General features: G+C 44.0%; 1 protein-coding gene across 2 annotated transcripts in view; it reads right to left on the bottom strand.

Annotated features, from left to right (window-relative positions):
* Nucleotides 1-12,892, bottom strand: part of EXOSC5 (exosome component 5) — a 588,575-nt gene that overhangs the window by 259,684 nt on the left and 315,999 nt on the right. For both annotated transcript variants that reach the window (XM_069644393.1, XM_069644392.1), the window contains exon 4: nucleotides 2,154-2,294. In XM_069644393.1, coding sequence (XP_069500494.1) covers nucleotides 2,154-2,294 — 141 coding nt within the window. The remainder of the gene's footprint in view (nucleotides 1-2,153; nucleotides 2,295-12,892) is intronic.

Raw genomic sequence — 12,892 nt, 5'->3', positions numbered from 1 at the left:
TAGCTGGCAAGGTACCCACATGTGAGCATATACACTTTCACTTAGGGAGACAAAAAAAACACACACATTGGCAAAGCCAACCGTTTTTGAGTAGGCAGGGGTTAGGCACTTGACAGTGACTGCCATAAGGGTACCACGTTGCCATAAAATGGAACATCTGTAAAATGGTGAGAGTACCTAGGCATGTGATGTCATTGTCTGGCAAATGTCAGTCTAATACCTATACACAAGCCAAAACTGTTGGCTTTGCGATTGCTTGTTTTAGAGGGCACTCCAGTGCAAGAAACAGATGCAAGGACACACAATTTGCTTATAAGTCAACAGGATGAAGACACCTATTGTTAAGAGATTTTTATTACAACCGAGGCTCGTTTATAAAGGCAATTAAGTCAGTAACACAAAAGACTGCTCGGATATAGCACTAAAAGGGCCTATGCAGCACAAAGTTTGTTTTTACTTTGTGACAGAGCTAGCTCAACGAGTACCCAAGAGGGTATGTATCAGCAGGGAGAGGCAGGTAGTTGGTGGGAATGTCATATGGATTAATGTGGAAATGTGTGGTAAATGACCATTTGTGAGTGAGGGATTCAGTTTGAGCGGGCACAGCAGATATATACTATTTTAGATTGCAATTCAATTATTACAATTCCATGATTAGAGGGGTTCGTAGGTCCTGTTTCCACAATGGCCTCACTTGCACTGTGGCGGGTATATAGTAACAAAGGATGCTGTCTGGGGTTGGATAACCTAGGCGTCAGGAAGGACAAAACCTGATTGTTTCACATATAGTGTCAGTTATATATTTTCAAATATATAGGTAATTCTCATATATACAGATTTTCTAAACGTTTAATACAAAGATTCCCACAATCTTCAATTGATTTTTCATAAAATGATGCATTTATTCTGGAGACATAAGCATTCTAAGGATGTCCCATGCATTTTGGCGTGGACCATCTTCAGGGACTAAGTTCTGTCTGTAATTACGTTACTCCTACATGGGCTTCATATTCTTCTAACGAGCTTTGCGCTGGTGGGCTATCCTCAGGTGTATTACGGTGCAGACCTGGGATTATCTTCAGTAACCTTGAGTTTTCAAGTTGTTCTCCCAATTAGATTCTCTCTTCTTGATGTCCTTAGTGTTCTCCTTAAACAGCCTATAGGCCATCAGGAAGAGAGAATCTAATTGGGAGAACACCCTGAAAACTCGAAGTTACTGAAGATAATACCAGGTCTATACCGTGTGAAGCCCATGAAGGAGCGGCATAATCACAGGCAGAACTTGGTCCCTGAAGGCCAAAGACGCTGAAGGTATTTGAGAATATTGCATGGGCTCTGTGGAGCAGGTCTTACGAACAGCTTTTTTTGATTGAACTCATTTTTGTGACATTGACCAAACTACACCTGGTGAGAAGACCACCTGAAACCAACCTTGGTTTCCTATTTTCTGTTGAACCACTATTTTCTTCCTATCACATTATTGTAAAGGGTGATGGCAAGCACAGGTTTAGACACAGGCAGACTTTTATTTTGGACTATGAGACGCTGACAGCCTTTAGAAACATCAGTTAAGGGAACCATCCCATTACAGTTAGGCATTACACCAACCCAGGAACATTAGTAAATTAAAGTTCTGAAATTAACGTCTTTGAGTCTGTGTCTCTCTTGATACCATGCCTGTCTCACACACAGTACAAATGCTTAGTAACGTAACATTAGTGATCACGTTTATTACAGTTCTTAACACAAACCAGGCACGCACTTCAGAACAGCTCATGTGTTGCTCCTGGTTTTTGCTTGAACAGGTTTAGCCATCAATCACTCTTTCCAGAAATTTGACAGTAGAGGCAACCAATTACAACAAAGCTGCAGACAAAATGTTCACATTTCAACGAAATAAAAGGCAAGAAGTACAAAATGAGGGAACTGAGACATAACTAAAGTGAAGGTGTATTTACACATTTGGTATCTGCAGCTATCGAAAATATTTGTTTTGCTCCTCCATGTGACACTATAGCACCATCACTAATTAGCCAAAACTAAAAGGTTATTATGATCTCACCCATTATTGCCCTGTTCAACTCAGAAGGCATTATATGCCCGGCTTTTTAATAGTTCTAATAAAGTGGAAAGATCCTAGTGTAAACACCCACCTTCTCCTGCTTGGCAGTGGGATCCAGCTGAATGTTGCTGTCGGAGTCAAGTGCACAGGTGACACCACAGAACAGGGACGTCATGGGCAAGCCAGCATCCATCAATCCCATACAGGCTGCATTCAGGCAGCATGACAGCAGCTGGGATGGTACTGTTAAGGAGGAATGAGTGTGATGGAAAGAGGCGACTATTGGTTCTAGACATGGTTCAACAAATCAAAAAACCTTACAAATAAAACAGCAATATAAGAAAAGTCAATGTTATGTATAAACAGGCAGGAGAGCTTTCTCAATTCTTTATAAGTCTTTAGTATTGAGAGATCCCAGTTGGGTGCACCATCTCGTCAGCTTCAGCTCTCCAACCACATTCGTTCTGGACCCTCACATATTCCAGAACAGTGCCAACATGAGGCCCTACATAGTGATTACATCACACCTAAGTAAATACAACAAACATAACATCTCCCCCCCCCCTCACATGACATCACAGCAGAAAAGAAGAGGATGGGGCAGATAGGAGGAACATGGGGTGGGGAAAAGGTAGGAACAAAATCTGGGAAAAGGTGGGAAACATATGATATTATACATTTCAAATGAAGGATATAAATGTAGGACCACAATCTGTGCCGCTGAATCAACTGATCTGAGTTACTATATCAGCTTGTTGGAAATCGGTTGTGATCTAATAGTAGATAAAGTCTTTCTTGAAGTTCTGTATGATTCTTCTATTTTTAGATGACATGCCATCGCTCACACTAGAGTCTTTGGACCTCCTGATGACCACCCGAGTTTCTTCTACATTACAGTCATCACTCGATGGTGTGCTCTTCTCTGACAATAACACATCATTGCACGACCAATATCATGGATTTCCCAGATTTCACCATTCTTTGAGGAACTCTACATTTGGACAGACCTTTCAACACTTTCTTGGGTTCTCTCACACAAATCCAATCACCTTCTTTGATCTCGCTTTCTGACATGTTGTCAAGGAGTTCCCCCCCTTCTCACCTGAATCCGTTCTTTACCGGTGTTCTTGGAGGCTGCCTTCTTTCGGATGGATCGGGTTTTGAAGAAAGCGGCCTGTGTCTCTGCCGAATCCAGAATGCGTTCAGTTTTCCGGGAGATCGAATCCAGGAACCCAGGATGCAAGGTAAGTTTGCTAGAACTAGAATCCAGGAGGAAGAAGAAGGGGTGGGGGGGGGTTTCGAGGAAGGGATAGTGGAGAAGAAAGGAGAAGAACCTCGAGCTACGGAGCACACGTCTGGTCGCTAATCGCTATAGCATTGAGACGCGCGGAGCCGCGGAAGGCGTGGTCTAGAAATAGAGAAGGGTTATGTCCAACGCATGGAGCGAGAAGGGAATGCGTTGGACGGCCATATTGGAGGTATTAGTTGTTTAAGTCCGTTGTGACAAGGACCATGAGGCCCAAAAGGGGCGCACCCAGCGATTCATGACAGCATGCCTCCTCCGAAGACCCTTCCCTCCTGGTTTGCCCTGGTGGATGAGGTGGAACCTTCTGAGCAGCCGTGGGGCCTTGATGTTTGAGAGAGGTTCCCAGGTTCTTTCGCTAGGAGGATATCCTTTCCATTCAACCAGGTATTGAAGCTGGCCCCTTCTATACCTGGAGTCACAAATCCAAGATACCTCATATTCCAATTGGTCATCGACCAGTACAGGAGGAGGTCTGGAGGGTTTTTGGGAGGATGGATAGTAGGGTTTCAACAAGGATGTGTGAAACACTGGGTGTATCTTCTTCCAGGATTCAGGCAACTCGATCTGATAAGAAACAGGATTTATAATTTCCTTTATGGAAAATGGACCATAGTACAGAGGGGCCAGTTTACTAGGCCGTAGATGTCGGGGTAGTAATTTGGAGGACAACCAGATCTGATCACCGACTGCATAAGGTGGTCAGGTCTTCTTCTGGAATCTGCATATTTCTTGGTCTGTTTCCTGGCCTTCTCCAAAAATTCCTTGGCTTCTTTATGTATGTTGACAAGGGTTTCGATCCAGGAGTCAACTGTAGGTACTGGTGTAGATTGGGGAAGAACAGAAGGTAGGACCGACGGATGAAATCCTTGACTGCAATAAAAAGGGCTGATCTTAAGTGCCGAATGGTCAGAATTATTGTAAGCGAATTCAGCCACGGGTATCAGGATCGACCAGTCATCCTGGACCTTGGTGGCGAAGCATCGAAGATACTGTTCCAGGGTTTGGTTGACACGGTCTGTGATTCCGTTGGTTTGAGGGTGGTAACCTGACGAAAGGGCACGTTGGATCCCTAAGCATTGACAGAGATGTTTCCAGAATTGAGAGATGTATTGAGGTCCGCGATCCGAAATGATCTTGGAAGGGAGTCCATGTAAACGGAATATGTGTTCCAGGAAGATTCCTGCTAGTTCAGAAGAGGATGGTAATTTACGCAGGGGCATAAAATGAGCCATATGAGTGAACAGGTCTATGGTAACCATGATGGTGGTATACCCAGGGGATGGTGGCAGTTCCACAATGAAGTCCGTAGCGATAATCTCCCAAGGCCTAGTTGGCAATGTAGGTTGTAGTAGAAGGCCCGCTGGTTTCTTGTTATTGTGTTTATTTTGATTGCAGACAACACAGGATTGAATGTACTGCCGTACTACGGGTCCCATCCCAGGCCACCAGAATTGCCTTTGTATTAGACGGAGGGTATTGGTGACACCACAATGTCCGGAATGTAGGGTATTGTGGCAGAGATTCATTATTCTTTGTTGTAGTCTTTTTGTAGGGATGACCAACAGATTGTCTTTGAACAAATAACCTTCCTGGACCTTTACATTCCAAGGATTTCTTTTGGATTTGTCCTTCCACAGATCAGAGGATTGGGTTTGGGCTTGGATTTCTTCGAGGAGGTTGACTGCCTAGGCCACAAATCTGAGGATATGCCTTGTCTTCAGTGGGCTTGTAGTCAGGTCTTCGAGATAAGGTGTCGGTGATCAGGTTTTGTGATCCAGGAACGTGAGTGATATGGAACTGGTACAGGGCAAAGTAGTATGCCCAACGTGGCTGACGACTGTTCCTACACTCCAAAGACTGTAGAATCTGGAGGTTTCGGTGGTCAGTACGGACCTGAACTGGATGTTTAGCTCCCAAAAGTAAATGTCGCCATTCAGTGAAGGCTTGGCGGATGGCTAACAATTTTTTTTCCGGGACTGAATAATGTGTTTCACTAGGAGTCAGAGTTCGTGAGAGGTAAGCAATTGGGTGTTCCAGTTTATCTCCTAATTCTTGTTTCAGGACTGCACCAATGGCATAATTTGAAGCGTCCGTTTCTACCAGAAAAGGACGGCTAGTATCGGGTCGAGCCAAGATAGGAGCTTGCGTAAACTCTGTCTTTAAACGCTGGAACGCCATATCTTGTGGTGCTGACCAGAGGAAAGGAGTGTCTTTCTTCAGGAGAGCAACAATCGGTTGCACTATCTCAGAGAAATTAGATATGAATTTCCGGTAGAAATTGGCGAGTCCCAGGAAATATTGAATTTGTTTCACGGAAATAGGAGTGGGCCAGGTCAATATGGCTTTTACCTTTGAAGGGTCCATACCGATTCCTTCTTGGGTAAGTATAAACCCTAGGTAGTGGACGGAGGTCACATGAAACAAACATTTTTCAGGTTTGGCTAGGAGTTTATGATCTCGGAGTCTGCAACACTGCCTTCACATGCTCTTCATGTTGTTTGGGATCCTTGGAAAAGATCAATATGTCATCCAGATATACAATAACAAAGAGAAACAGCATGTCAGAGAACACCCTATCCATAAAGCGTTGGAAAATTGCCGGGGCGTTAGCCAATCCGAAGGGCAGGACTAGGTACTCAAAATGGCCAAAGGGTGTTCTGAAGGCAGTCTTCCATTCGTCTCCTTCCCTGACACGGATCAAATGACGGGCGCCCCTGAGATCCAACTTGGTGAATATCAATGCGCCTCTCACGGCTTCCAGGATATCCAAAATCAGGGGTAACGGGTACCGATCCTTGAGGGTACATTGATTTAGCCCGCGATAATCAAGGCAGGGTCTGAGTTCCTTGGTATCCTTCTTGGGAGCAAAGAATAGAGAAGCACCAGAAGGAGATTTCAAAGGTCTTATGGTGCCATTTTGAAGGTTGGTATCCAGGTATTCTCTTAGGGCCTTCTTCCCGGGTTCGGAAAGAATGAACATCCTGCCGAAGGGAATCACTGCAGAGGGTTCCGTCTCTATGGCGCAGTCTTCAGGTGTGTGTGGGGGTAAGGCCTGGATAATGGCAGTCGAAAACACATCAGCATAAGCTTGGTAGACTTCAGGAACTTGCATGACATTGGATACCATTAGTGGTGTCTGTTGTTCCTTTGTTGGTTCCTTTGGGTGCGTTAATGGAGGTTCTAGGGATAGACAATGAGACATGCAAAACTCTGAACCTAGGAATAGGGAACCCGCAGACCAATTGATATTTGGCTTGTGTTTCTGTAGCCAGGGCATGCCCAATACCAAGGGGTAATGAGCTGACTTAATAATGTCAAACCTGATCTGTTCTCGATGGCGATTTATTGAAAGCTGGATCTCCTTGGTCTGAAAGCCTATGGGTCCTGATGTGAGGGGTCTTCCGTCGATAGCTTCCACAGGCTGCATGGTGCTTCGTGACTCGAAGGGAATCTGATGTTTATCAACCCACTCATGATCAATGAAAATTCCCATAGCTCTGTAGTCTACCAGGGCCAAAATGGAATAGTTCGTATTCTTGGATGGTGATAAAAAGGCCTGCAGTACTACGAAATTGTTTTGTCCAGGAGAGTTCAAGGATGGAATGGATGTGGAGCAAACATCTCTCTCCCGAAGCCCTGCTCCATCTAGGATCGGGAGCTGGCATTTCCCGAATGCCGAGTGGGTGCTAAAGGACACTCTCTAACCAAATGCTTATCTGAGGCGCAGTACATGCACAAGCCTGTATGAATTCTCCTCATTCTCTCTTGTGGGGTTATGGGTCCACGAAAGGCCCCAATCTGCATGGGCTCGGATTCTGAAACCGGGCTTGGGTTGATTTCTGGTCTGGGGGTACCCTCAAATGATACCTTGGAAGGAGTTCCCTTGGATTTCTTCTTTTCTGACTTCCTTTCCTGGATACGTAAGTCAATCTGCATGGCAAGATCCATTAATGCCTGGAATGAGCTTGGTCGTGGCACTCTGGCCAGCTCATCCTTAATTTCTTCGTTCAATCCTCTCCTGAACAGGGTAAAACTCGCCTCAGTGGACCAGTCGGCTTCTTTTGCCAGTTGTTTAAATCGGGTCACATACGTGAGATTATCCTGGGTCCCTTGCTGAAAGTCTAACAAGCGCTCTTGTGCACTATAGACCTGCTCAGGGCGGTCAAACATGTCTTTTAGGGCACGTATAAACCCATCATAATCGTCTAGGAGGGCATCGCTAGAGTTAACGAGGGGAGTGGCCCAAGTTAAGGCATTCCCGGAAAGGTGAGAGATTATAAAACCCACCTTGGCCCTGGGGGTCGCAAAATAGTAAGGCTTGAAGGTAAAATGAACCAAGCACGAATCCAGGAATGCACAAAGGGTCTTTGCGGAGCCGTCGTATTTATCCACGACTTCGCCCAGTATAACACTCTCTTTTGTAGCAGAATCCCGGGATAGAACCAATTGTTTGAGAGCGGCGTTCTCCGCTTTCAGATTCTGTACCTCGGTTGACAGTTCCTGCATACTACGCATCAAGTCCTGCACAGCAACCTCCATGTCGATATCGCTTTCAATTGGGTGGCGTCTCAAACTGTCAAGGAGTCCCCCTCCCTTCTCACCTGAATCCGTTCTTTACTAGTGTTCTTGGTGGCTGCCTTCTTTCGGATGGATCACGTTTTTAAGAAGGCGGCCCGTGTCTCTGCCGAATCCAGAATGCGTTCAGTTTTCCGGGAGGTCGAATCCAGGAATCCAGGAGGCAAGGTAAGTTCGCTAGAACTAGAATCCAGGAGGAAGAAGAACGGGGGGGGGGGTTTCGAGGAAGGGATAGCGGAGTAGAAAGGAGAAGAACCGCGAGCTACGGAGCACACGTCTGGTCGCTAATCGCTATAGCATTGAGACGCGCGGAGCCGCGGAAGGCGTGGTCTAGAAATAGAGAAGGGTTACGTCCAACGCATGGAGCGAGAAGGGAATGTGTCGGACGGCCATATTGGAGGTATTAGTTGTTTAAGTCTGTTGTGACAAGGACCATGAGGCCCAAAAAGGGCGCACCCAGCGATTCATGACACGTTTATTGGTGTCATAGTATTCCTTGTATTTAGCTTGTCTTTCCTTTACTCTTCTCATCACATCCTCCATATCAATTTGTTTGTGGCACTTTGATAGTAGCCAAGAAGGTCTTAGCCTATTAGATGCTCTCCTCCCCTTCATCATTGTGAAGGGCTCCTCCTCTGTGACTGAATGTGGAGTCATTCTGTAGGCATTTAAGGCTTACTTCAATGTGTCCTTCCACGGTAGAGCATTAGCAATTGCCAACTGAATTATGCTCTTCACGAAGCCATTCATCCTCTCAACTAGACCATTGGCCATTGGATGATACAACAAAGTTGTTTTGTGCTCAATTGCTCTTTCCTTCATAAAAGTGTGTACCTCTGTTGACATGAACTGAACACCATTGCCTGATACTATTTCTAGCGGGTCCTCGTCCCTGTTAAAAACCTGCTCCATGAACCTCACAATCTTCTTCTTGGCAGTAACGGCTCCTTCCACGATGCCCCATTCCACCCATTTAGATGTGTAGTCCAACAATCCTATAATATAAATCTTCTGGGCATCTAAAGTTTCATAAGGTCCCGTAATATCTATGGCTAATTTTGTCCAAACTGAATGTGGAATTTCAACTGGCTGTAGTGGCGTGACCATCACTTTTTTCCTTTCTGACTAACAGCACATGCCGTACAGTCCCTAACCAACTCTTCCGTTTCTCCCCGAATACCCGGCCACCAGTAATTTTCCCCTCACTCTTCTCTTGGTGAGATTCCTCCCTAAGTGACCTTCATGCGCTAAGTATGTTATTCTTTTCCTTAATGCCACTGGAGGAATGATGCGATCATCCCTATAGATACATGCCCCATAACTTGAAATTTCATTTTTATCCTAATATACATCTTCACACTTTGATCATAGCTTGTCTCACATAACCTTGTTCACAGTCCTCAACTACCGCTTTAGTCCATTCCTTGATATGCCTGTATTTATGTGTGCAATAATACATTCTTTACTAATCTCATCACAGAACACATCCTTGGATTCACAGCAATCCCAGGGCAATCTTGAAAAACAGTCCGCTACTACGTTGGATCTTCCTGGGGTGTATATCAAATTTACATTGTACTGCATGATATCTAATATCCATCTCCGGATCCGGGGTTAAACTAGATGCGGGCTCTTAGAATTCAACACATGATCAGCGGTTTGTGATCGGTCCTTAACTCAATTGGCAAACCCCAAATAAGACTTCTAAAATGTTCCAGTACCCATCATACCCCAAGTGCCTCTCTTTCAATGGAGGAGTAGTTTCGCTCTGCCCCCTTTAGTATTCTTGACGCGAATGCAATGCGTACTGTTCTGCCTCCCTGGATTTGTTCCAAAACACCCCCTAAACCAATGTTGCTGGCATCCACAGAAACTATATTCTGAGAATTACAATCGAACATTTCTAATGTCGGTGCCTTGTTTTCACAAACCTTTATTTGTTCAAATTCAGATTTACACTCATCCGATCATGTAAACCTCACAGATTATTTCATCAGTTCTCTCATGTATTTTGTTTTATCATGTAGTGAGGTATAAACTTTGAATAAGTATGTTACCTCACTCATTCTAAACTTGAATCTCTCTATCTTCAGAGTCAGTCCTCTCTTTTGTATCATTTGAAGCACTCCCAATAATTTGGCATGGTGTTCCTCCGCTGTCAGTACTGAAATCAAAATGTCATCTTGAAAATAATGTATGCCCTTCAGCTCACCGAACAACTGATGCATCAGTCTCTGAAATACTGCTGCTGCTGAGGCTTAACCAAAAGGCATTCTCTTGTACCTAAAGGCTCCCAGAGGTGTAACAAATGACGTGAGATGTCTTGATTCCTCATCTAACAGAACTTGATGATATGCTGATGATAAATCAAGTGTTGTAAACATTTTTACTGGCCTCATGGTTGTCAACATCTCTCTGATGTTAGGTAGAGGATGCCTGTCCACCGATATATTTGCTTTCAAATCCCGTAGGTATACACACAGCCTAATGGAATCATCAGGTTTGCGCACAATTACGATCGAGGAAAGCCACTCTGAACTTTCAATTGGCTCGATGATGCCCTGTTCACACAGCTTCATCAATTCATTTTGCAAGGCTTCTCTCGTGCCAATGGGAATATTTCTTACTCTATGTGCAACTGGTTTGGCACCCTTTTTAAATATAATTCTGTGCTTGAAGACTTTCAATACCCCAATACTGTCGTTAAACACTCGAGGAAAGCTGTTTGCTAAATTTTCACTTGTGTCACAACTGTCCACAGATATGCTCAGTATGGGAACATTTTCCCCGGGATGTATCCTAATCTGTAATGCTGCCTGTTCCCGCCATCCTACAGCAGGTGATCCATTTTCCACAACATATAGCTTGCAGTAAGTTTCTCTTCCTTTAAAATATAGATGCACACAGCTGTATCCAATGATATTAATAGGAGTCTTGTCATACCCTGTGGCTCTCACTCTTGTATTTTGTAAATCATCACATTTGCCTTTTAACTCCTTAACGCAAGTCTCCACATCCACAATGGTATATGGTGAGCCTGTGTCCACCATTACTTGCAATGGCACTTCGTTGATGTGCATACACACCCATGGCCCTTTTTCTTCTCACTTGAGTTAAAATGTGTACTTCCTCCTCTTCCTCGTCTGCAATTGATAGTAGGCTACTTGGGCCTCCAATTTCTTCCAATGCCTTAATACTTGTGTTACTTCAACCCGTGAATCGAGTGTCTACATTCTGTATTCTGTTGGTGGGATATGAACCAAATATCCCTCTTCCTCTGGCAGCTCTACAAACTTTGCTGAAATGACCAATGCTGCCACACTTGAAGCATTCAGCAGAGCGTGCTGAGCATTCTTTCTCTATATTCATATGTCTGCCCCGACCACATTTGTAACACTGACCTTGTAATTTGTTGAAAGGCTCCCTCTCTCTCCTGCGATTTGATCTAAAATTGTTCATAGCCATGTTCTTAACCAGTGCTGTAAGTGTCTCTTCATTATTATTCTCCTTTTCATCTTGAAATAGATTTGATCTCATTACTTTCTTGCTTATTCTGTACCACTCTCATACACTTTTCACCCAATTCCATCGTTCTGGCTATTTATGTTGCTTGTTCTAAGGTTGTGTCTTTTGCCTGCCATAACCTTTGGTGTATGTGGGGATTGGCAACATGATTGGCTAAATGGTCCCTTAGATACTCCTCAGCTACTCCTGTAAATTTGCATGTTGAAATCAAACCTCTTAGTACTGCTATAAAGGCATCTATGGATTCACCTTTGTTCTGACGTCTGCAGAAAAAGTGGTATCTTTCAAGGACGATGTTAGTCTTATTTCTGGAATGCTTGGATAGCTTATTTAGGGCACTTTCATACCTTCTGCTGCTACTTGAACCAGATGAGTCTCCTGAACCCCCATCCGTATCAATCTGATCGGGCAGTGTACGGAATATCCGGAGTGCCTCTGCACCAATGCAATTCAACAAGGTAGCTTCTTTCAAGTCGTCGACAAATTTAGTGCCTAGGGTCGTTGCCTGAGCGTGTCAGTGTCTTTCGGAAAATGCTGAGGTAAGCGCTGACCCTTTAAGGATATTGTATTAGCCCACACAGTACCTTGAGGTGGACACGTGGGTCAACTGGGATTTCTTTTTTTTTTGTGTCAGCGCTAATCGTTACGGTATCATTTCTCTTTGTACGCCGGGCCGCGGTACAGGAACATGCGTAGGTTCTCGCACCAAACAAACTTCCTGCTGGGGGCTCTCGTTGGTTGCCTCGTCGCCAATTTGTTATGTATAAACAGGCAGGGCAGCTTTCTCAATTCTTTATAAGTCTTTATTATTGAAAGCCCCCAGGTGGGTGCACCCTCTTGTCAGAGCTTCAGCTCTCCAACCACCTTCGTTCTGGAACCTCACATATTGCAGAACTGTGCCAACATGAGACTCTACATAGTGATTACATCACACCTAAGTAAATACAACAAACATAACAGTCAATATGTCTCAATTGAAAGATGTACCAAGGTAAGCAAGCAAGTGCAAACCTACCCATCCTTCTTGTGTGGAGACCTTCAACAATCTGTGAAGTGAGTGCAGATATAGAAAAATACTGTACTAAGCCCCAACTCTCATTTCCATTAAAAATGGTTTATTTTATTTCTAATCAAAAACACATATTGAATATGCAATAGTAGAATGAACAGAATACTAAAACATCAAATTAAATATAACACAATATACTTAAGGGAATTTAGCTTACTATATATATACACACACATAAATTACTCCCCAAAACATGCAAATCGTGGATCATTGGCACTGTTTAAAATGGATGATGCCATGAAGGAATTGTCTGGGATAGGCACATTTTATTTGGGTATAATTGTTGATCCAAAAGGATCATCAGAGTCCCACAGATCTAAGGTCCATAAAAAGTGATGGATGGCTTCTTTGACTG

The sequence above is a fragment of the Ambystoma mexicanum genome, chromosome 2p, assembly GCF_040938575.1.
Source record: "Ambystoma mexicanum isolate Mex_15411 chromosome 2p, UKY_AmexF1_1, whole genome shotgun sequence".
In the NCBI taxonomy this organism is placed as follows: domain Eukaryota; kingdom Metazoa; phylum Chordata; class Amphibia; order Caudata; family Ambystomatidae; genus Ambystoma; species Ambystoma mexicanum.
This window is presented reverse-complemented; position numbering and strand designations above follow the sequence as displayed.